Genomic DNA, 23,600 nt, shown 5'->3' with positions numbered 1-23,600 from the left:
TGGAACGAGGCTCAGCAATAATTAGCCATCTATCCTCCCATAAGAAGGGGTCCTTTTTTGTTCAAAAAGTATCAAGGATAGAGAGAATAAAAAAAAAGGGAGAAAAAATGCCGTCTCTTAATCCTGGTTTTCAGTCTTGTTTCCATGCACCTTGTCATCACGTTGGTCCTAGAAAGTAGAAAATTATCCGGCTGGCCAGCATGATTTAAAGCCGAGACCAACAACGTATATGCCACACCTGTCCCGTTGAGAAAAGAAACTCTAACTTCAGCTCAACGGTGAAGAGCAGACTTGCAGGCTGACAAGCCAAACATCAGATCAAGTCCGTTCCCTGTGTTTGGCTCCGCATCCCCTCAGTATTCCATCCCCGTCTCTTTCTTTTATTACCTTGGCTGTTTGGATGCGTTGCAGGTCAGCCAGCTGCACGTCACCGAAGGGTAAGCATAAACTGCCACGATGTGCGGGAGCAGACTTTGCAGCGGCTGTGCGTGCGTTGATTGTATCTGGGCCACTTCCACATTATAGCTAGCTACTACTACTACTACTACTACTTCAAAACAACCAAACCCCCCCGCAGTTTTTAAACATTATCAAAGATCTTTTTTTTCCTGGATCCCGTCCGGATTATTATTATTATTATTATTATTACTTATTATTCTACTCCCCTCCTTTCCTAATAGTCCGAATGCGGTGTTTTGGTCAATAGCCCACAGGGTTGTCTCGGCAAAAATATGAACATGCTCACCATGTCTTCCCCAGTCGGCATGCCGCTGGCTCCACCACAACCACAACTTATACCATGGAACGTCCAGCCTGGCCTCCCTGTCGCGGACAGGCCGGCATCCGGAGGGGATGCCACCGACAAGATCGCCCCAAAGCCCTGCCTGACGTGTAGGAGACGACACGTCAGGTGCGACAAGCAACTCCCACGATGTCACAGGTGCGTGCGGTTCGGGCGGGTGTGTCCCGGTTACGCACCAAGCACCCGTGGCAAGTCACAGAATGGTTCAAGTAAACGCCCGCGGCTGGGAAGTTCGGTCTCGGACGGTGGCGTCTTGACCGTGCCGTTGACCGTCAAGACCGAGTTTGGTGATTTGGGCAAGGTCGATCCCGACTTGGAGGTGAGTGCCAGCCGATATTCTCACGCTTGCCTACAGCTTACAAAAACAGAAGCTTGAGGCATCGGCTGAATGGCTGCTGCCAAGAATTGACCACGAGCTAATCTTAACACACCTTCTCGGCCCAACTATAGTTACATCGTTCGAGTACTGATCTGAGCACCGCATCAATGTGGAGTATTCTGGACAACCAAGTGATGAGTGCGGATTCACCTTCGAATGCGTTCAGCGTTTGTTCTTCAATGGGTGAGTCAAACAACGAAACAATCCCTTGGCGCCTACTACTCTTTGCTAACAAGACGGCTGCCTCAACTTCAGGCGACGACGAAGATTCTCAATGGCTATCGGTCCTACGCAATGAGGAAACAACACCATGTAGATACTTTGTATCCATGGTCCCATTCAGTCCACTGATCCGTAACTTGTTTTTATTGCTAGCAAGCTACCTTGGACCCAAGGCAAGGTGAGATTATTCAAACATCCTGCCACTAACCCGTCTCATGGTCTAGACTAACAAAATCAATCAACCTTTTTTTTTTTTGTTTAGCGAATCAAATTCACCGGGCGACGTAGAGCTTTTACGCCGCAAATCAGAGGCTTTGGAAGGATTCATCCGGGGCATCGACGATGGCGACAAGTCAGACGTCATGGTGGCCGCCACGGTCCTGCTAATATGGGTTGGCTTCCATGATGAGGAGCTCGGGGCTTTCTTCGGAAGTCATCTGTTTGCCTTGAGGGAGCTGTTACGAGCCCGAGGCGTACCGAATCGTTCGATGGGCGATGCAGCAATACCTTGGCATCCTCGGCCGCTTTCAATATTCCAAGAGTACTTTGAGGAGATATATGTCGTGTAAGCAAAGCGCTTCCCTCTCTTGAATCTGAAACTGGTGAATGTACAGCCAATACTTACAAAAAAAAACTATACTCTGCTTCAACAGACTCAGCACTTTGGGCACCACTCTGCTCCGGCAAAAGGAGGATCTCACGCTTCTCTTCCCAGCGCCCGCGGTAGCAGCAATATGCGGACGGGCCGAAAGGAGGTCATGGGTCGGCTGCCCAGGCGAGCTGCTACAGGTGCTCGCGGCGGTTAACAAGCTCTCTGCGGCCGCGCCGACCAAGCCCGCGTCCGCCAGCGCCGCGACCGGCCCACCCACGCCGCCGGCATCCGACGAGTGGATCGCGACGCTCTTCCAGCGGCTGGCCGAGTTCTCACCACGGGACTGGGCGAACCAAAGCGACAAGCATCATCACCAGCAGCATCAGCAGCAGCAGCAGCAACAGCAGCAGCAACAGTGCACGCCGGCAAACAGCTGCTCGCCGGCGCCGTCCCCCATCCTCGAAGACATGGCGAGCAGCAACGACGACCGCTTCCACCTGGCGAGCGCCTACAAGGGCGCCATATACATCTACGCGTGCCGCGCGCTCGGGATCCGGTCGTGTCCGCAGCTCGACGGCTTCGTCAACGAGGTGGTCGGCCACCTGGAGCGCGTCTCGCCCGAGAGCCCGCGGTTCGGAAGCACAATGTGGCCCGCCGTCATCGCGGGCATGGAGTCGGGATCTACCTGGACCAGGGACGCCGTTCGCGGTCTCCTGCAGCGCCACCGGGCGACTGCCGGCCCCCAGTCCCTGCACCTGGGCAGGGCAGAAGCCCTGCTTGAAAGGTTGTGGGCTGAGTCCCAAGCTGGGCTTGGTCCCGTGTCGTGGTTAGATTTTGTCTATGATTTTGAGCTTGATTTGATTGTCATCTGAGCAGAGACAATCTGTTATTTCTTCAAGGGGCGTTTTCTTTTTTTACTTTTTCTCTTTTACTTTTGTATTTTTATTCTTCTCTTGTTGTTTTTTTCAACATATACCCGCCCTTGGAGGCTAACGTGGGTATCATACCTAAGACGTAGCGTCTAACCTTTTTTTTTTCTTTCCGGGGAAAAAAAGACATGTTATTAGACAAGAAATACCAGTCCCCTGAACGCTTAGGATGTACGAATAAGTTCGTACTTTTGGGTTATAAAAGGAAAGTACGAAGAGATGGTGGCTTAGTCTGCCGGAGCGTGCAACCTGGAGTTTGTTTATGTATATAAAGTAGGACATCTAGATCAAGTTTGTGCAAACGAGGATTACTATGAGCCTATAATCTCAGAATTGCTTGCCATATATCCCAACGACCATAAAAGAGACTCAGGCAGAAGGGCTCCAGCATATCCGTCAAATACCGCAACATACCCCTCTCACATGGGCATGCTTGCACTCTGTCCAGGCATTTGGGGAAGCCCTATAAAAAAATCACAATCTTGTTAGAATGGGCTGGGTTGCACAGATTCGTCCACATCACCCAATCAAGGCGAGCGAGGGGGGAGAAAAAAAAAGACACTTACAGCCATCAATCTCCTCCTTGACCCAGTTCTTAACCTGACACTGGTTCATCGGCTGGACGGCCTGGCTCTTGAGCGGCCTCCCGTTCTCGCACGCGTTGAACATGCAGCCGTTGTCCATGGCGCGCTGCAGCGAGTCCCCCTTCCACCCAAACACGTAGTCGGCGTGCGTCCCGTATCCCTTGGAGTCCATGTAAGACAGCACAAACGGGTTGCTGCCGTCGGCCGGCCACATGTTGTTGAACTGCGTCGTGTCCCAGAGCGTCTCGTACGCGAGCTGTGGGACCCGGACCGGGTGGGAGGCTGGACAGGGACCCGCGTTGACAAAGGCGTCGCGGGTCGTCGAGTACATGTGCGATTGGTGGTCGGGTGAGTCGACGTTTTTGCCGTCCCAGCATCTGGGAGCGTGTTATATTTTAGTAAGAAAAAATGTTTAAAAAAAGGGGGAATAGTGGAGAAAAAGGCAGATATAGATTTGAATAGAAGATGTGCTTACGCGGGAAAGTGGTGCACAGTCATGATGCCTCCCTGGCAGGGACGTGTGGGAAATTCGGTGAGCTCGGGGAAGCGCGTGCCCTTGTTTTGAAGGCATACAAACTTGAGACCGGTCTGCTGCGCGGTCTTTGCTCCTGGGTTACCGACAACCATACGGAAGCCCTTTTTTTGTTTGTTAAACGATAACAGTGGTCAGTCTTACAAGAACACCAAATACCGAAGTTGTTTTTGCCATAACTATCATCCTGCTTTCAACACGTTACAAGCGGACATATAAAAAAAAAACACTCACAGGCTTGAACGCCGTCATCTTGACGTTTCCGTTGGAGTAGAAATCCTGCTGGGTGTAGTAGACGGTCATGCCACCGTTGATACCGTTGGGCAGGGCAGTGTTCTGCATGATGGGCACGCGCTTGTACGACCCGTTCTGGTGGCGGAAGAACATGACGGCGGTCCAGTAGTTTGAAAAGTCCTCGGAGAAAGTGCACGTCGTGCACCGACCCTGCTCGCCAATGTCGCCCGTCATGGTGGCGTTGAAGGCGTCGCCGCCCACGATCTGGTGCAGGTGAGACGAGGGAGTTCGCCCGGGCTCCACGAGCGGGTCGAGCCGCTGGATCGTCAGCGTAGAGCACCCGAAGCGTAGGGCCGCGTGGGTTGAGGCCGCGAGGGCGGCGAGGATGGATAGCCACTTTGCCATTGTTTTTTTCTTTGCACAAAAGGGGGAGTGGGGGTTTGGTGAGAATGTCCTGGGAGGATTTTGTTGGTTGACGGGCTGGGTTTGGGCGCTCTCTTGTAAGTCGATGGAGCTGTCTCTAAAGAAAAGGGTCCTTGGAGTCCTATCTAATTTCAAGCGGAGAACACCAGATCACCACATGTATTCTATTAGTTATTAGTCAAATAGATAGGAAGTCCTACTCTCATCAAAGCAGCTACTGTAACTGCCGTTCACTCTGCCATTCAAGAACCTGATTATCCACCCTGATACCGAGATCGCCGTCTCTGCCGAGAGAATGTCCTGTTCTCTGGTCAACATGGAGGTGCATTATATATAGAGCCATCTATTTAAATATGACAAGAAGTGGTGTTCGGATAAATATAACCAATCAAACAAGAACAACAAAGATTATGCTTCCCGAGCAGTCTATGCGCGACTCCAATCTCTACATTCTGGCTAATTAGAGTATGCAAGTGCCCTGTCAAGTGCCGTTTGTGACCGTCTTGGCGGTACATAAACCTCGCGAGTTTATGAGCTTAGTAGTATGGTTGTGGTCGGGTATGATTCCCGTCCGTCAAGTATCAGCAATCTATGTCGGTTACATAGCGCCACGACTGCAGGCGGCAATGCAGCCGAAGATAAAGCTTGTGCCGTACTCCGTGTGCGTCTATCTGCCGAGTTGCCCAGTCTGGCGGGTCTGGGCAACTAATATAAAAGTCAACTTTGTCGTGCCAATCCTTGAGACGAGTGGTTGACAATGTGCTTTTAGATGGTCTCGGCTGAGCAGTGATGATCGAGTTTGTTGGCAGTCAATTTAATGTTGATCAGTTGATGAATTCCAATAACCTGCAGCGAACCATAATTTTCCCCGTTCGTAGAACATGGACCAACGAGGGATCTAAGCTAGAAATTATAGGCCTGGCTTGTTTAGATATTCAAACAACCTTGAAGATATTTTGATGGTGTTGTTCGTCAGCCTGAATTCCAGAGTAGAACTTGTAGGAAAGAAGCCTAGTGCAAGGCAGATTGAGAGGGGTTTGTCAATGGCGGGACCTTGGCGGCCATCAAGGTTCTCATCAACAGAGATTTGCGCTTTTTTGTCGTCAAAAGGATTGATCTAAGCAAAGAATCATGGAGATACCTGACTTATGCATAAAATCAAGGTTTCGTAGCAGAATACAAAGTCTTCGAAATGAGGCTCCAGAATACATCCATATTGATGCTAATCTCGAACTTCTGGATACACACAACAGCCCTCTCATCTTCCCACAATGGGCTTGAAAACGAGAATCTCGCGTCGATACCCATTGGAGATTTACTCCCAGAAACCGATGAATGGTTACAACAGGACACCCACCTGACAAGCCATCGCCACCGAGCGGAAAAGGAGCAGCTGCTCCTGCGTATGGACAAATCCCACGGCAGCTGGGACACAAACCACCCCCGCGCCCGCCTCCTCGACGCACTGGCCGCCTACAGCCGGTACGGAGAGCTAACCAAGGCCGAGTTTAAGAGGTGGAGGGACCTGTACCGCAAAGTTCCACAGAAGCAAAAGAACATATTGGAGAGCGCCGCGGGTTACAGTGCCAAGTTTGACACGGCCGAGGAGCTGGTTGATGCAAACGCTCAGCTGTGCAAGCGCATCGTCGAGACGGCGCTCGAGTTTTACCAGCTCAAGCCCAGGGAGCTGCGGGATCACATTGCTGCCCTGAAGAAGGCGGGGAGGACACCGGATCGCATCAGCGTGTCGCAGGCGTTGAAGCACTACGTCCGGGACTGGTCTTCCGAGGGACAGTCGGAGCGAGATGATGCGTTTCCCTGCATCAAGTCTACTCTCGAGTCCTTTTTCCCGAACCGAGAAACCGCCCCAGTGAAATTGCTGTTTCCTGGCGCCGGGCTTGGGAGACTTGGGCATGATGTAGCTGCACTTGGAAGTAGGTGATACCGCAGCTGACTTTTCTCGTTTACAAAGAGGTCGCACAGTGCTAACCTAATTCGAACCTCCTCCCTTTACCAGACTTTGAGGTCACCAACAACGAATGGTCCATGTACATGAATGTAGCCTACCGGCTCCTAGAAGCCCACCACAACCCCCACTCCTTCGCAACGCACCCCTTCATCGACAACTGGTCCCACCACGCCACCACGGACAACCAGTTCCGCGGCGTATCGTCTCCAGACGTGCATCTAAACACGAGCACCGTCCTGCTCGTCGAGGGCGACTTCACCACCGTCTTCTCCAAGCCGGACAAGAAGGACATGGCCGTGTACGACGCCGTCGTGACGCACTTCTTCATCGACACGGCCAGGAACCTGATGAGCTACATCGACACCATCTACGCCGTGCTCAAGCCGGGCGCCTACTGGATCAACTTTGGCCCGCTGCTGTACGGGACCGGTCCGTGGGTGCAGCTGTCGCTGGAGGAGGTGGTGGGGGTTGTCAAGGCGATGGGTTTTGAGTTTGTGCCGCTAGATTCAGTGGACGAGTGCGGTCCCCTAACGCTGGATGGGGAGCTCGTCAGGGGCACTAGGGCTGTCTATGGGTTCGACGAGAGGGCCCTGACGAGGAACGCGTATTCTGCGCAGGCGTGGGCTGTGCGCAAGATTATTCACTGATTTTCTGGGAGTAGCTACGTATCCAAGTTGGCAGTTTTCGTTATGTTTAAGATGAGAAAAGATAATGTTTGACATTTTATAAGTTCTTCTGCCCGACTAAAGAGCAATGTTGAGGGAAGCTGCATTAGTGTCACATTAGAGAGTCTCCAACTTTGGTTATTCACCATGTATACTTATAATTTCTCCTCAATAACCACATGGAAATGGTATTTTTTCATCTTCTGGTTCTCTGCTCCCCTATCATGTTCTGAATAGCCCATATTTTAACAAGGACGAGCTGGGAACAAAGAGGATAAATGGGCGGCCGGTATCGTTACTTTCACGGCAAATTGCCTGCAAGATGGAGTTGTTCTTGTTCAAAGGCCACATGGGGGCTTAACTGAGGGAAAACTGCCGGTATGCTACATGCATTTGGAGTCCACTACCTGTCTGCCTAGGTGGTACCAGTTGCCACATAGAGCCACTATCCACAAAAGGCATATTTTCGGGACTACTGTAATCAAAAAGCTATGGTTTTGGCTTGTTTTTAAATATAAGAATGAGGGATTGAAATACGATCCTAATAAACCAAATATCGAAAAAGACAGTCAGAATCCAGATGAACACAACATAAGAAAAAATTGTTTCGTAAAAAGAAAAATCAAAAGAGAACGAATAAAGTCATTCGCTTGCAGGCTCTGGCCGCGGATTGAACGCGGGACCTCTCGCAACTGTGCTCAGGAGTTAGAACCCTAAGCGAGAATCATACCACTAGACCACCAGAGCTTGTTGGAAACCTCGTCCCAATTAGTGGACTTATATTGTTGAACCAATTTGACTCCATCCGCCATCTCCAGCCTCCGAGTTCCGTAAGCCAGTGGATTGGTTGGGTGGTGGGTCATGTCATTTATGGGAAATTGTGAGGTTGGGAAAAATTGAATGGGATTTGAAAGAAATCGTTGTTTCCCTTCCTACCTGCACCTCTTACCTTACAGGTCGGTGCATCCACGGTGACAACTGCCGTGCCAAGAACGCGCCACAGCAAATCAAGCCAATAGAGTCGCATTCGTACCTTGAAGCGAAATATTGCAGCTCGTTTCCACACACTTGAGCCTCATTTATGCCCGTGCAAGCCGCTGTTTCCACATGAGCCGACCGCCAGCTTGACTCGAACAAAGAAAGTTGCTGCTCAGTGACGTCCGCACCAGTTAATCTGCTATGACCTCTTTTTGGTCCCCTACCCCGGCTAGACACTGCAAATTCGCCCCAACTGCTGTGCTGTGATCAATCCAGCATTGGAGCCGGCCGATCTGTCGATGGGTAAAGACCGGTGAACTCGGTCCCAATTCAGGCTGTGCCAGACATTCGGAACCATCGGTGGCACTGTGATCACCTCGTCAGTCTCTTTTCCATCGGTTGACATCAATGTAGACGACTTCGATCAATCGTCCAGCAGCGAGAGGACCGTACCGTCAAATAGAGACATGCAAGAAAGACTCGGGTCAACCTGCACGCAACTTGGACGCAAGCCGGCGGAATCAGTGTTTGTCCGTACTACGGCATGCAATGGAAGCCATTATAGCAGACTGGCCGCAACATTGGCGTCTGCTGGAGATTCTCAATGTGGCACTTGCCGAGTGCGGCTGGTTGGTTGATGTTTCCACCATCATGCCAGTCGCAACGAGATATTGAAAAAAAAAAAAAAAAAAAAAAAAAAAAAGTGAACATCTTCTCAGTGGGCAGACGTACTATCTTCAAAGCAAATAGTCAGTTGATATACTACAAGGGGTAAGGGGCTTAGTCTGGTTCGTGATTTGGTTTCTAAAGGTAGGCCATATGATGCTGGTGCATGAGTCCTGAGGAGCAATACCCAGCCCTTGATTCTCTTGTACACCAAATTTCTTCTGTTTTAGGTTTCCGATATACTCAACGCGGAGCCAGCATGCATCATCATTCAATCCCAAACAACTCTGTTGATTTCATTCTTCGAACGTGGGCCCTGGGTTAGGTTCACCCCAAGTCCCGAGCATCGACCAAAATAAGCTTCATTTGGAAAAGTCAAACAAGACTGGAGAAAAAGAAACGATTGTGTGCCAACTCGATTGGTTCCACATATCGCCCGTCTGCTCCCATCAAGCCAGCTACAGTATTTTTCATGGTCAGTTGCGTGCTCAGCCAACTGGATACCAAACGTCTCCTCCCATCTAGGCCAGCACCAGCCACAGTCTTCCATCATCAAACTCAGTCTACTCCACAACCTTACCCTTCTCCTCGCCGCTTTCTCTTCATCGGGAGAAACTGCGTCCTCCACAGAGGTGGCAAATGCTGAGGATCTGGGCCGAGTTATTGTTTGCACTGCCACAGCGCGGCTACTGTCCATGGATTAAAGCTCCAGCATAGACGTGGATATGGTCGGTGTGAATGTCCATGTAGGGGAAAATATCGCTCGTTTGCTGCTATCAAATGCTGAACGAATCGAGTTCCTTTGTGAAGATCCAGCTAAACTCACTTTTCGGGATACAAACTCGGTCCAAGCCAGCATGTAAAACTGCCACATGCCATCAAAAAGAAGTAGGAAAGGGTTATCTCATTACTGGTGTACCCTAAAGCTGGTATGCCTGCCTGCTTTGGCAAGCTAAACGGCTAACTTTTAAGGGCTTTGACAGTACGACAAATGACTGTGACCAAATAACCAGCCAACCACCTCGAATATCGTCTTTGCCATCAGCCGCGAACTGCATGCAGAGCCCATGGCACCTATAAATGACGGACAGAAGTAGCTTCTGAGATGCTCAGGAACCTTCATGTACCCTGTCACCTCGGTACCATGTAGACCGAAAAAGAACAATGTAGAAGATAGAAAGAAAACAGGCCAACCTTGCCTCAAAGGCAGGCCATTGACTAGTGTCCGCGAGGCCAAAAAGGACATGATAGTGCAGTCAAAAAAAACATGACAGAAAAAATGGACTCTTTTGAGAGTTTCCCATTTCCCAAGGAGAAACAATCAAGCAGTTCCCGCCATGTCTCCCTCGCCATCATCACCAGCGCCATCCTCCTCGTCATCATCGTCCTTCTTCTCCGGCTTGATGTACCCATCCTCAGTCTTGGCCTCCTTCTTGGCGTTGTCGTCGTCTTCGCTGTCATCGGCATTCTCGTCGGCGGCGGTGGCGGCGGGGGTCTTGGCCTTTCGGCCGGGCTTCCTTCGAGGCCGGGAGGCAGGCTTGGCCCTCTTGGTGGGGCTTGGCTCGTCATCGCGGTCATTATCGTCGTCATCATCATCGTCGTCAGCCGCGGCCGCGGAGACGGCCCTGCGCTTGCGGCCACCACCGCCACCACCTCCAGCACCGCCGGGAGAGTCCATGGCGCCGCTGAAGAGTTTCTTCTTTATACGGCCCCAGGCGTTGGTGGCGGAGCCAACGTTGGTCATGCCGAGTTCCTGGGCGAGCTTGGGCATGTCGATCTGAGGGCAGGTGAGAGAGTGCATACCATGGTTAGTTGATGCTTTGGCTTTTCAGAATGAGCGTCTGTAGCAAAATGGAAAAAAACAGGACACGAGCTGTTCGCTTGGAGTAGAAATTCCGAAGTGCTTGGAAGTGAACTCGTAATTCAGGAGATGAAATGCTCCAACAAAACGGGTGCGGTTGAGATGGAAGACTGTTCAACGTGTGATGGAAATAGATACTGAAAGATATCTGAGGCCTGAATGCGCGATGCCATCTCGACAGAAAGGGAAAAAAAATCACCACTCACCTCAGGCTGAGTCTTCATGCAACCCCAGGCCTTGCTCAGAATCAAAAGCTCCCGTTCGGTGAGCTTCTCGCCGCCGCCGGCGGCAGGAGAGCCCCCAGCGACGGACTGTGCCTTCTTGGCCGACTTAAGAGTCGAGGACATGTTGTTGGCAGGCTTGGGACTGTTGATCGGGGTCCAGCTGGCCATGAAATAACTGATTTTGCGTAATGAAGCTTGTTTCCTGTGGAGGTCTTTCCTGTAATGATTCGATATTTCTGTGTGGAAAAGAATGCTTATTCCTTGCGAGGTTGTGCAAAAGATGGGGCGAGGAGGCAGATGCTCTCTGATAATGAATGGGGTGTTGATGTTTGTGCGATCAAAGGCAAGTTGAACAAGAGCTGACGGAGTGAAAAAGAATTTGTTTCTATGTGTCTGTCCAGCTGTAAAGAAAGAATTTGTATGGTCCGGGTTGCACTGGAACAAATTCTCAAAGTGGCCAGAGACTGAGGAAAATGTGAGCGGTATCTGAAATTTGCTGTCATGTTGGCGTTTCTACTGCCCCGCCTCTCGGGGCGTCAATAGTACAATATGAACAAGTCAGTCACACTTCAAAGATTTTGCTGTACAAAGCAGTGGGTTCATATTTCTTTTATTCATTGAGCCGGACCAAATCTGAAGAATAGGTAGGTCATAGAAGCCTACTCGCAGACCGGATAGTGTAGTACAAAAAACCAGACCAAAGGACCGCAATTATCATATCACGTCGTACATCACACCCGCCTCGCACGCACACACACACACACACACACACACACACCAAAATCCGTGCCCATTTTCCTTCCACACTTAAGCCGACTTGGGCTTACCCAGGTGCTGCTTGAACCAGTAGACGACGGCATCCTTGCCAGCCTGCTGGGCCTCCCTCTCGTTCTCCTTTTTGGCGTCACCCCTGATGAAGCAGCCGTGCTCTACTTTGGGGAAGTGCTGGTAGTGGAAGGCGATGTTGTTCTCCATGAGCTTCTTCACGGTGTAGGCCTTGAGCTCGGCCGTGTAGACGTGGTCGTGCTCGGGCGCCAGGACCTGCACGGGGACCGCACACTCATCAACGTCCTTCTCCGTCACCATGCTCGGGTGGCCCATGGAGATGCAGTCGACGAGCGGCGCGCCGGCGTGCTCCTTGGCCGCGAGGCGGAACGCCGCCCAGCCGCCGTAGCAGTAGCCAAAGGCGCCGACGCGCGAGTGGCCCTTTTCGGCGCGAATGGCGCGCGCGCACTCAAAGATCTCGGGCTCGCGCTTGTCGCGTCCGTTTTCGGACAGGAACTTGGGAATATCGAGGTCCTCAAACTTGCCCGCCAGGAGCTTGTCGGTAGGCGGCCCCGTGCCATGGAAGAAGTCGGGCAGGTAGACGGTAGCGCCCACCTCGCGCGCCACGTGGTCGGCCAACAGCTGCGCGTTGGTGAACTCCCACCCGAAAATGTCGTGGATCATGAGCAGGCCAACGTCTGGGTTTGTGCCAGTCACGTACGTCGAGTTCTTGCCCAACGTCTCTACCTTGCCCATCGGCTTGCCCTCCCAGGCGAAGCCGGTGACGCAGCACTCACTGACAGTGGTCATGATGACGGAAGGTTTTCGGTTGGGTGGTAGGAAGTTGAATAAAAACAAAAATATTTTATGTTTGTTTTGAGTCTAATTTTGTGGTTGATGGAGGTGTGTATACTGATCAGTGATTGCGATGTTGAAACAAACGAAAGTTCAACCTCAAGCGAGAAGATATTGAACCCATCTTTATAAGCAGCCCACATTCTTACATCATTGCGGGTTACAGAGATAAAAAGCCATTCTACTCCTCCATATCTCGATACAGAAAAAACCGCAATGACGGACCAGATCGCCCCTTCCTGTGTAGCCGGAGATTTCAGTGTTGTAAACCCCATAAGCCGGCCGGTCGGGTTTAAAAAGCCGAGCATACCGCTTAGTAATTGATTTATTTATTTATTTATTTATTTATTTTTTTTTTTTTTTTTTTTTTTTTTTTTCTGAAAGCCTAGGGATTTGCCATAGATGCCAATTGATACGTGATCGAATTGCCTAGAAAGCACTGCGTGGAACCCATGGGTTTCGAGAAACGGACATATCGGCTTTTTGTATTCGCGCTTCGCCTTACTCGCGTTCTACGGACGACAGAGTAGTTGGGTGGGAACAGACAAGCCCAAGAGAGCTTGGGTTGCTTTCGAGCCATCGAAGGATCGCACTGCAGTATCTTGCAGCAAAAGTTACCTTACCCTAATTGGACATAGTAGTCAATGCAAGTCGGAATTTTGCCCACCGAGAACCCACACTATGCTAGGTCTAGATACTGAATCAGGCTTAGTTTCTGACAGAGGGGCGGGGAAGAATGATGCACAAAATGCTTGGTACTTTTTCAACTACCGCGTTACTAAATATTAAATAATCTCATAATCTTCCACTTCTGATAGTGGTTTGACGCAAGTGCGAAGGTTTCATTTTTTTAACCTTTTGAGTTTGCTTGACCGTGTTCATAAGCATTTTCTCAGGACACAGTCGCTGAGCAACCAAATGTATAAAAGGAGAGAAAAGAAAACCATAGATGTATGTATGTATGCATGCAGCTGCATGCGAATTTGTTCATTTTCAAAACAAAAAGAAAACAAGAGAATATGTTAAATATAAAGATGGGAGTTCAGTCTCCTTTCAACTCCTAAAAATTACCACGTATTATTTGGTAGTATTCTAGTCTATGAGTCTCTCTAACCTAGTCTAGCATTATCTTTCCGATATCTTACAAAACCAGCTTTTTTCATCAGATATAACCATGGCACATCCCTACGATGCCAAGACGACACACATGGTCGTCGACAATCTTCAAGCTAGGCTGAATGCATTTGTCGCAGAGCTACGACAACTCAAAGAGCATATAGTGTCCCTGAACAAAGAGCCAGTCATCGGTCTGGACCGTCTGCTGGACGCAAATGAGAAAGCCCTAGCTCCTGGCATCTTTGGCAAGAGATTTCGCCAGGTCGCGCGCAACAATCTCGACTTCGACTCGAGGCTTTGGAACATAGTGAAGCGATGTCGCGGTTTAGTTGCCCTGAAACAGAACTACCGCCCCGACTGGAACTTTGTGCTCGAACGGCCCGCAGAGACACGCGCGTGAGTTGGCTCCTGGCTACCTTGGAGCCCCTAATTACTATCGAAATCCATCTGACAACTGGATTCACAAGTAGAATCGCTGATCACCAGCACGTACAAGTCGACGCCGTCGTGGACGGAGGTGCAACCTGGATCCGGTTACTCGCGATTTCCGAGCAAAGACTTCTTTCAGAGCTAGCCGACTCGGGCGCCTGGGATTTTGACGGCGATTCGGCGGCTGGATCTAGCGACGAGTATTCTGATTCCAAACCTCTCTCATGTCATTGTGGACATGATTGCGATTCCTTCAAGACTTTCCGCAAAGCAAATGCGGTTGTCCTGGCCGCAAGGAACCAGAGGTTCAAGTACCGCCACCCGCGTGTGCACATCCTGCTTCCCAAGCTGGAAGAGGGCAAGATTGAGCAGATTGACCGCGCCATAGAGCGAATCCGCCTGCTCGGGGACGACAATGTCACTGTTGTCGTTGATTGTGGCAACAGCGCTTTTCTCCGGGGCGCGCACAATCCGCCTCCCCTTTTCCGCGTCCTTTCAACTCTCGTGTTTGATGAGCTCCGAGATATCACCTCGACGGTCAATCTCGACATTTCATGGCTTATAGCCCTGACCTCAGACCTCTCCCATGAGCGATCATCGAAACCGTTCGCCAGTAGCTCCCTCAGCTTGTCCGTCGGCGACGCCAAAACCCCAGCTGCTATCCGAGAGGCTTGCGGCCGCAGTCTCTGTAAGACTCTATACCCAACACTGGCTGGGCACAGGCTCATCTGCACCCGCAGCGCCGCTGAGAGGGTCTGGACGATTGCGAAGACGCTTGCAACCCCCACAGAACTGGAGCGACTCCGGCTTTTGGTACCTTTGACAGAGGAGGACATGACCGCCGCCGACAACCGAGGACCCGAAGAGACACGGAGGAGACTGGGTAATATGTCTGTTCACAGTGTCCCCGAGAATGTTTGCTTGCCAGTCCATATCGAGGAAGACAACTTTGTGCAGGATATCAGTATGCTCATCGACTTACGCAACCTGCCTAGGGTCTCTCAAGCTGTTGCTGATAGACTGGAAGAGCCTAACCGATCAATCTTCTTGTTTGGCTGGTCGCAAGGGATCACCACCTTGACAGCAAATTCAGCCATGGCCAACCGTATCAAGAGGACGTTAGAGCTTAACCGCACCGGCACTCACGAACGTGGTCCTGATGTGTTTGTCCGCTGGGTAACGAGATCATTCGATGCCAGAGAGAAGCCGGATGTTTCCGCTGGAACCAAAAGCTTTGTGGCGAGAACTTGAACCGTATAGGGGACGTGATCCGCGGTCCTCGCTTCTGTAGTAGGTAAATTCAGCCTTCTTATAGTAAATCAATCAACTCTTGGTTGAACATGTGTGTTGATCGTCCGTGGTGTTGATGTATCCTCCGCCGGGTGGTCCAATGTATTTCCCAAATCATCAAGTCCAAGAGAACGAGTCTCATCTTCATAAACACCGCCGTGGTGATTGTCCGCATCATTCTCGAGTTCCTCGTAGATTGAGCCGGAAAGTCTCTCTGGTGACAAAGCCATGCTGAGACTTGGCGAAATCGAAGTATGGGAATTCCGTTGTTCTGCTGTCATCCCTCCGGGTGAGCCAGAGAAATGCGATTCATCCTGCTTCGCGATCTCCTCTACATCTTGGGAGAAAAGCAATGTGCGCCAACAGGCAACGGATGACTCGCTGACACCATATGTGATGGCGTTGACAAAACCCTGAATAACAATAAAGGACTGGATCGCATGTTAGTGACTAATATATGAGAAGTGAAAGCGGCTTTCTGGTTGAGAGCTTTCCAGACATACCTTGTCCACTGTCTGGAGAGGAAAAGGGGCTGGGGTGTTCGTCGAGACATGATATAAAACGACTATCGTCGGCAAAATCCATAGAATGATGTAAATGATTGGGTATAGGGCCATGTGGCGGGCAAGCTAATTCGAGTTGAGTTGGTGATTAGCTTTTGTCATGTCATGTACTGAGCCCTTTGGCCTGAAATACCTTTCTAAGTCTGTTACTGTTCTCTGTGACAGAGCATCGACCACCTTCTTCTGCGAGACTCAGGGGCTCAAAGGAATCGAGGCTATCTTGTTTTGGCTCTCCTGAGTTTGGACGACCGGCAGTAGTCCTCCTCGAGGCCGCTGTTCCGAAGCCCCGCTGCGCCTTTCTTAGAACGACTGATATACGCGCATACATTACCAGCATAGCAATAATGATGGTCCACCTAGGTACGAAATTGTACCAGAGCCTGATATTCTCCTCGTGAATCCAGCACCCTTAAATGCACAAAGTCAGAAACTTTAAATTTTGCGTGCGCAAGTCTCCTTTGGTATGCCTTGAGAAGCCTGGATGAGTTGGTCACTTACATGAGCCAATATCATTATAACTTGATATTGTGAGGCTGACGCTAGCAGATGTAACGGATATAGCCCAGGGAATGGCAAGGACAATAATTTGGTGATTGTCTATCCAAGCCGCTGTCTGGTTTTGCCCCGTCACAATGATGAATGTATATATTGCGATCATCAATATCCAATAGTCTGACTGGGTGACAAAAAGTTGAACCATGAAGCCATCACAGACGCAAGCACTGTAGTTCGAAACTGCTGTCAATGGCTGGTTTGCCAAATCCAACGCTGCGGGCACGAGTATTACAACGGCTCGCAGGAAGTCACTGATGGCTAGGCCTCTGCGGAATGTTAGGTTTCCATAAAGTTTCGAGGTGGATCGGTTTGAAAACTTACAGGATCAAACGGTGTCTAAACAGCCTTAGGTCTCGAAAGGTCTATTTTTTGTGAAACGTCCTCATGAGTACAAAAGAATTGGTATAAATCTCCGAAAAGGTGATGGAGACATCGTGAAAGCAACGTACCGCGAAGCTGAGAATGATGCCCCCAGCACCCAAGATGGATAATGATGTAGCAATTGCGATTGCGGTGCTCAGTATCCGTTGCTCTTCATCATTTTGAGGCGCGGTCATGCCATAAGGTATGTGTCGGCGAGCAATGGCATGGTCAAGGGTGTCCATTGTGAATCGTGATAGGTACCTTGATTATCACCATATTCTTGTTGCTCATGCTTCCAATAAAAACAGAGATCAAGTCGATCAGATATCTTTCTTCATCTTGAGGTTGCTACCCCTCCGGCGTACATATTGCTTCGGAAACCGGGCGAGTGAAAGCCATGATGCAATCACCTAGGCCCCTGACTTCGGCCTTCGCCGGGCTACTTTCTTAGTGCAGGCCGGTGAGCTTGGCCCTTGACATAGAGTTTGACGTTGATTCCGCACAAGCGGAAGGTAATGTATGTTTCCCGGTAGAGACAAGGCGCCACAATTCGAATAGAACGGCAAGGCTGAGACAAGAAGGGTCTAGATAGGTAACAGAGGCCAGAGATTTGGAATCCGAAAACGTGGGGCTGTTGGCAATAACAATCATGTCGATCGCAACGTGGGAGCAAAAGGACCAAAGTCTAGATCTGTCGACAGGGTCAAGTGGTTGATGTGGCCGCATTTTCCTTGGAGGGAACTACCGCAGCTCTTCCTAAGTCTCTGTATCGGATCTGGATCAACCGTAGCTTGGTGCCGCATACTGCGAAGGCGTTGAAGAACAAGGCTCTTGCTACCAGAGCTGAAGGAACTGCAAGAACGAGGTTCATACGCGGTCCCGATAATCTGGTTTAGGCAGAACACCCCTGAGGGGAGCTGAGAAAACGCACGTAGGAGGCAGGAACCCCTGGGTACCTAAGGCAGGTTGCCAATGTGTGACGGATCGGGCAGGCATGCCCGATGAAAGAGATTGATTGATTGGCTGAGGTGTCATTTGGCAAGCACATGAGATAGGCTGGCATCTCGAGGTTAGCTTGCTGGTTGTTGATGCGCTGCAAGTGTTTGATTGGTTCGATTGAAACCTTCATGGCTTCCATACTTTGAAAGAGTGGGACCCTTGGAGCGGCTGTGCATTCGCAGATCAAATCGCAATTGCTGGTGATTGGCTTTAGTCTTCCGTCTTTGTTATTGTTCCTCGACCTTCTCTCATGCTTTTGCTAGCTATAAATGGTGAGATCAACGTCTGCAACGGGTTGTTAGTTGCATTGGTTCCCTTTACCTGCCTTAGGTAGGCAAGGCAGGTACCCCGGGTAAGCTACGGTTATTCCCCAAACAAAGCAGAGACATCATTTTTGTCCGTCCAACCCGACGATGGCAAGCAAATGCACACGCTAATCAACCTTGGTAAGTAACCCCGATGCTTCCAAAAAGTCAACCGCGTCAAGATATCAAAACTTAGAATTTGCCAAGCATGATTACAAAATACACAATGGGAAGTGCAGTTCATGCAACCGATGCCATCCGTCGCATATACAACAGCAGAACACGGCAGATCTTGCATATCATCTCGGCCAATGTGCGGCCCTCAAAAAGTCTGGACCCTTCCGTTTGCGTGCCTCCCCGTACGCGAATCGCCAATTACCCCCCACGCTACTCGCATACCTACCTTACCTACCTAGGGATATGGAATCTCAAACATGGATTTACCACCCGCTCGGTAGCGCCCGCAGACAAAAGTACCTCACACCCAGGGTCGTTTTGGCAGGTGATACAAAAGAGCTACATTGGTTACCTTAAGCCACCGGTCAATACGTATTTTTTTTTCTATCTCATGAACAGCTGAAGGCAAATTGGCACAACCATCCACAATTCGCGATCGATATATGCTCATGCAGTATTGATTGCGATCGGGAGTTTAGTAATCATTCACATCAACGCTTTGTTATATCCCAACATCAGTTGCGCTACTTTCAAACATGAGACATCTTTGAACCCTATGCAGTCAACACTTGGTAGCTGCATACTACATGCAATACCTAACTACGTGCTCTATATTGAGCACACAGCTCAGCAAAGTATGTACAGAGGACAGTAGCACTGCTATCTCCAGGGTATTTACGGTATTTACGGACTTCCCGAAGTCCTGATTACCTACCTACCTTAGTCAAAGCTTCCTGGTATGGGGCACGCCACACCGCCGTCGGGTACGGACTGGGCCACATCGATGGTAGACACCCCTTGACGCTTGGCCAGCCTAGTGCTGCACTAAGAGAGACATCAGTTTTGTTCATTCACGACAGGGATGAGGAGGAAGCAAAAGGTGCGACTTATACACTCAGTCTGCCTTTTTTTATTTTTTGCTTTTTGTTACGTTGCATCGCATTTATTTCTACCCTTTCCCATAGCCGTTGCTATCAAGCAGACCCTGCCGAGTGGCTACAGGTTCCTTGTGAGGGTGCCTCTGTCAGCTGCCTCACCAACCATTTGGGTCTAGACACAACCATAGCCATTTGAGACGAGGCCAGTACCTATATTCTTGGTTGTCATTAAATATAACCATCGGCATTTCCTACAAAATAGACTGCTGCAAAACTCTTCAAGTTCCGTTACCAGTCATTCATACCTGATAAGCCATGGGTACCTTCGTTGCGATGTTAAGTGCTTTCAAGTTATGGCTATTGCACGACCCGCTCAGAAAACATATGGCAGACACGCGAGTTAACACATTCAAGATACAGCTCTGGTATGAATTGTGATGGAAATGCCCAAGCCATTTTTACAGAGCATAGTTAAGCAAGTATAGATGGATGTTGACGTCTTCTGGCACTAAGTTGCGTTCCCTAACCCGCCCATACACAGATGATAATCATGTTACACCCAATTTGGACGGCTCGACTGTCCAATTCAAGCAGGTCTTGGCGAGCCTGCGTGCCGCTAATACTGGCGCATACTATACCCATTCATGCGCGAGGTGGATCTTCTGGCGCGGCATGCTATACACCTACTCATAGTCATTGCTGACGCATTTGTGCTGGCTGCAGGCAACCCTTCGCTCGCCAGGGCTCCTTGAAGGAACTTGTAGGGATACAGCAGCAATATGAGGATGGTTGAAAATAATGATTTACTGATTTCTGGATCTGATATAGACCACTTTATCTCCACAGCCCTCCATGTCTGATCTGTGTGCGGTTAGTGCTCACCTCCCCCTACCTATATCAGGGGCCTGCAACCAGACTTGCAAACACACAACCATGGGTGGGCTCGGAGTGGTAAGGCGACAGGCATCCTCGCCGCTGCACTTCGCCCCTCGTGCTGCACCATGTTCAAACCCGAATCTGTTGCCGGTGTTTTGATATGTTCCTTTGATCCGGACCTTGAGGCGACGAGGGGGCTCTCGTTTTCAGGTTCCGCCCAAGTGGCTCTCGCCCTTCATCCAGCTCCGATGGCTGCCACGTCAATACGAGCCTTGCCGCTTGTGCTCCACCACTTGACCTCGCCGCCGGTACGCATTTCGGTCATTTTTATAACGGGGATACTATGGGCAAGGTCAGATACGATGTTGCAACTCGGCCGCATCGGTGCTGAGAATTTCTATCCGATGCCATGGCGTCTTGAACCATCAAGGGATTGCCAGGCCGCATACCCGACCAAAACTTTCTGATCGATTGCATTTTATTTTTCTCTTTCTCCAGCCGGCAGTTCCACTCGGTAGACTTGGGAGCCCTTGCGAGCGGAGTCAACAAGTCCTCAACAAGCTCTGGTGGTCTAGTGGTATGATTCTCGCTTAGGGTTCTAACTCCTGAGCACGATTGCGAGAGGTCCCGCGTTCAATCCGCGGCTAGAGCCTTGATTAGGATGTCTCGATTGGGACTATTCAATTCCTTTTTGTCCATGTTTTCTTTTTTATTTGGATCGTCTGAGATTATTCTTTGTGTCCAGACAAGCGTCAGGTCTAGATGCCGTCGTCGTGCAGGTGGCGACGTATTTGACTTTGTGGTTGTATGCGCAAAAAGGATTAGCTTCGCCAGCGACAAGAACTTTGGCCTGTAGAATTTTGGTCAATGCTCCAATTGTGTTGTCAATTTGTGATGACCCCGCTCACAATTACTATAGTAGTATTTGCCAGACAACAACAGAACACCAGAGAGTTTTGGCTATTTTTTATTTTATTTCTTTTGATCGTCCAGGGCTAAAATTATCTCAATATCGCATAAGTCACTGTACATTAATACAGTCGGGACGGCTAGCGCTGAAGCATATTTGCGCCTTGCCAAGACGTCAATGTCAACCCGACGTGGGGGGAGAAAGGTTTGTCTTTTTTTTTTTTGACAGATAAGGCGTTGCTCCGAAATCCGGTACGCTTTGACGGCTCGGGAGCCATAGGTTATTGATTGAGTGAGCCCTGTAAGTTACCTTTCGGCGCCCCCCTTGGTGTCCCGGAGTGGCAAGGCAGCTGACCAACAAGTATCATTTTGCGTAAAACTGCCAAGCCACCTCGGGGTATTTTCCCTGCTGTGTTTTTGATTATTCTTTTCTCTCTTTGGGCCGTCCCAAGAAGGAAAAAGAACAAAACAAGATGAATAAGATCTCCCTTCAAGCGGATCGGGTTGGGGAAACCCATCAGAGACTTGCCTCATATAACATTTGTTTCCCTAGTTAGTTAGTACAGACGATATTAGGAAAGTGGAGGAAAAGAGACATGGTCCGAATGAGCAGCACCATAGACTTTCTTCACCGACAGTGATGTGCCTTTTGATATGTTTTTTATCATTGACAAAACATCTCGTAATATAGAGTCCCCTGCTGTAATTAACCTCCGCATATATGTAAACAACGAGTACAAAAAGAGAATGCCTGGGGCTTAGCGATCTTTTCGGAGTTTGCATACTCCGATGCCGAGTTCCCCCCCAGGGCTGAGCTATCCGCACCGCATCCCCCTCTCTCTCCCCACCCCACATGCCTCGTCGGCCATTGCACTCAAAATATACTTTCTCTTTTTTTTTTGATCTGATATGCCCACTTGCTTGCTTCTGTCAAAAGTATGATTGAGTTCTCATCCCCGCCAAATGGGGACGGTGGGAGATAAATAGCCGTCGGCTCTAATTTCCCTTTCCAAGCAAGCCTCTACAACCCGATCTGGGGGCCTAAACAAGGCTTTTATGGATTTTAGGGGGAAAGAGTTCACACATGTTGTTTGTGGACGGTGGGTTACATAGGCTGGGGCTTGCCAAGTACCTACATAGGTAGAATCACCGATGACGCTAGTGGGCTTTTGGAAGAAATGTAACAGATCTGAGTTTTGTTTGTCTGTGATTCTTGATTCGTGAACTGGCACAAGGCCAGCCTTGGGGAAGCGAGTTCCAAGTTGACAAAAAGTGGGTTGAAAAATATACCAAAACAGAGTACCAACCCCTATTGAGATATATACAAATCAGAAAAGCGAGCTTTGGTATCGCCGAAACTCAAAGGGTCCACCCAAAAGAACAACCTGAACGCCGTGCCATTCGAAACCAGATAGAGAAAGAGACGGAGAGAAGAGTTCAAGGATATGTAAAAGATGTCTTCGTAAAGTCATGAAACCTTTTTTTTGTTGGAATATTAGGCAGTGTGTAGCTCCTGAGGAAGTTATTAGGCGGAGAAAAAGAAGACAACAAAGCTGCGAGAAGTATGAGGAGGGATGTCTCCAGTCTGACAAACTATTAAGAGATTTTGGCGAGAGAAGCAAACTGTTGCCCAAGTTGTGTTTTAATTCGTGTCGTTTCGGGGAGAATTCGTCATCTCCTGGTAGCCTTTGCGTAACTCTTCTTCTTTCGTTCTTGGACGAGGTGTATTAGTAGGTGCTGTTTTCGGTTCATCAATGTCAGTTTTCGTGTTGCAAACAAACAATCAGTCTCCAGAGACGGTGGTGTTTCTAAACATGGGAACTTGATCATGGACGCACTAACAAGAAAAATCAAAAGGTAGACCTACCTGGCTCCCTCCTCGATACTGTCGTGTGCCAAATCCACCTCCGATGCCTTGTTAAGCTGGCTTTTGTTTGTTGCTTTGCCACCTCCCATAACGAAGCAGGGAACCCCCGTGACACTGCATTATGCTTGGGAGGATTGCTAGACCACTTAATTGCACAGAGGGCAATGGCCAGGGAGCATAATGTATCTCTCGTGAGGTCCCTTGGGACATGCGTGCTTGTGGCTGCCGTCTACCGAGGTCCTGAAAAAATGTGCGCCAGGGTCGAGGCACGAGGTATATATGTAGTAGTTTTTGGTGAAGTCGCACATTCTTTTTTATCTTTCGCTCTCTTTTTTTTTTGTTTGCCTCCTCCTTTCGGAAGATTTGGGAGAAGCAAGTGGGTTGAGTAGTGTAGATATCAGATGCTGATGATGGAGAGCTTCACTGCCGGGGCCCAAGCGTGAAAAACGTGGTTGCCAATGATGATGATTCTTGATGGCGTGAGAAAAAATAGTTGCTCTGGAGCTCGGGGAGCTTCGGGAAGATGTAGCTAGCGTAAAAGCTAGGGTCGGCAACGAGGATTGAGATAGTATTCTCTTTTCTTTGCTCAAAGT

At 49.6% G+C, this 23,600-nt stretch overlaps 9 protein-coding genes across 9 annotated transcripts; 4 read left to right on the top strand and 5 right to left on the bottom strand.

Moving 5' to 3' along the window:
- Positions 1–731: 731 nt before the first annotated feature.
- Positions 732–2,867, top strand: PgNI_09027 (uncharacterized protein; the record flags this gene model as incomplete). Its single annotated transcript, XM_031129017.1, has 5 exons — positions 732–1,121; positions 1,253–1,364; positions 1,437–1,581; positions 1,666–1,968; positions 2,057–2,867. 5 exons carry the CDS (start codon positions 732–734, stop codon positions 2,865–2,867), a joined length of 1,761 nt encoding a protein of 586 aa, XP_030979093.1.
- A 338-nt stretch (positions 2,868–3,205) lies between these two features.
- Positions 3,206–4,679, bottom strand: PgNI_09026 (uncharacterized protein; the record flags this gene model as incomplete). The annotated part of the gene is made up of 4 exons (XM_031129016.1): positions 3,206–3,387; positions 3,491–3,885; positions 3,984–4,144; positions 4,275–4,679. The coding sequence occupies 4 exons, from the start codon at positions 4,677–4,679 to the stop codon at positions 3,344–3,346; spliced, it is 1,005 nt and encodes a 334-aa protein (XP_030979135.1). The 3' UTR covers positions 3,206–3,343.
- A 1,181-nt stretch (positions 4,680–5,860) lies between these two features.
- Positions 5,861–7,398, top strand: PgNI_09025 (uncharacterized protein). The gene is made up of 2 exons (XM_031129015.1): positions 5,861–6,631; positions 6,715–7,398. Exons 1-2 carry the CDS (start codon positions 5,890–5,892, stop codon positions 7,311–7,313), a joined length of 1,341 nt encoding a protein of 446 aa, XP_030979098.1. The 5' UTR covers positions 5,861–5,889; the 3' UTR covers positions 7,314–7,398.
- A 2,898-nt stretch (positions 7,399–10,296) lies between these two features.
- PgNI_09024 (uncharacterized protein) lies at positions 10,297–11,228 on the bottom strand (the record flags this gene model as incomplete). The annotated part of the gene is made up of 2 exons (XM_031129014.1): positions 10,297–10,752; positions 11,043–11,228. The coding sequence occupies 2 exons, from the start codon at positions 11,226–11,228 to the stop codon at positions 10,297–10,299; spliced, it is 642 nt and encodes a 213-aa protein (XP_030979136.1).
- A 639-nt stretch (positions 11,229–11,867) lies between these two features.
- PgNI_09023 (uncharacterized protein) lies at positions 11,868–12,635 on the bottom strand (the record flags this gene model as incomplete). Its single annotated transcript, XM_031129013.1, has 1 exon — positions 11,868–12,635. One exon carries the CDS (start codon positions 12,633–12,635, stop codon positions 11,868–11,870), a length of 768 nt encoding a protein of 255 aa, XP_030979138.1.
- A 1,219-nt stretch (positions 12,636–13,854) lies between these two features.
- PgNI_09022 (uncharacterized protein) lies at positions 13,855–15,476 on the top strand (the record flags this gene model as incomplete). Its single annotated transcript, XM_031129012.1, has 2 exons — positions 13,855–14,192; positions 14,267–15,476. The coding sequence occupies 2 exons, from the start codon at positions 13,855–13,857 to the stop codon at positions 15,474–15,476; spliced, it is 1,548 nt and encodes a 515-aa protein (XP_030979137.1).
- Positions 15,477–15,544: 68 nt separating this feature from the next.
- Positions 15,545–17,238, bottom strand: PgNI_09021 (uncharacterized protein; the record flags this gene model as incomplete). Its single annotated transcript, XM_031129011.1, has 6 exons — positions 15,545–15,946; positions 16,019–16,144; positions 16,212–16,486; positions 16,577–16,899; positions 16,955–16,995; positions 17,083–17,238. The coding sequence occupies 6 exons, from the start codon at positions 17,236–17,238 to the stop codon at positions 15,545–15,547; spliced, it is 1,323 nt and encodes a 440-aa protein (XP_030979100.1).
- A 1,090-nt stretch (positions 17,239–18,328) lies between these two features.
- PgNI_09020 (uncharacterized protein) lies at positions 18,329–19,844 on the top strand (the record flags this gene model as incomplete). The annotated part of the gene is made up of 3 exons (XM_031129010.1): positions 18,329–18,441; positions 18,508–19,357; positions 19,776–19,844. Coding segments are annotated over 2 exons (486 nt in total), but the record flags the coding sequence as incomplete, so codon positions are not given.
- A 2,938-nt stretch (positions 19,845–22,782) lies between these two features.
- Positions 22,783–23,315, bottom strand: PgNI_09019 (uncharacterized protein; the record flags this gene model as incomplete). Its single annotated transcript, XM_031129009.1, has 3 exons — positions 22,783–22,852; positions 23,008–23,121; positions 23,164–23,315. The coding sequence occupies 3 exons, from the start codon at positions 23,313–23,315 to the stop codon at positions 22,783–22,785; spliced, it is 336 nt and encodes a 111-aa protein (XP_030978655.1).
- Between the last annotated feature and the right edge of the window lie 285 nt (positions 23,316–23,600).

The sequence above is a fragment of the Pyricularia grisea genome, assembly GCF_004355905.1.
Source record: "Pyricularia grisea strain NI907 chromosome V map unlocalized Pyricularia_grisea_NI907_Scaffold_6, whole genome shotgun sequence".
NCBI classification, from domain to species: Eukaryota; Fungi; Ascomycota; class Sordariomycetes; order Magnaporthales; family Pyriculariaceae; genus Pyricularia; species Pyricularia grisea.
This window is presented reverse-complemented; position numbering and strand designations above follow the sequence as displayed.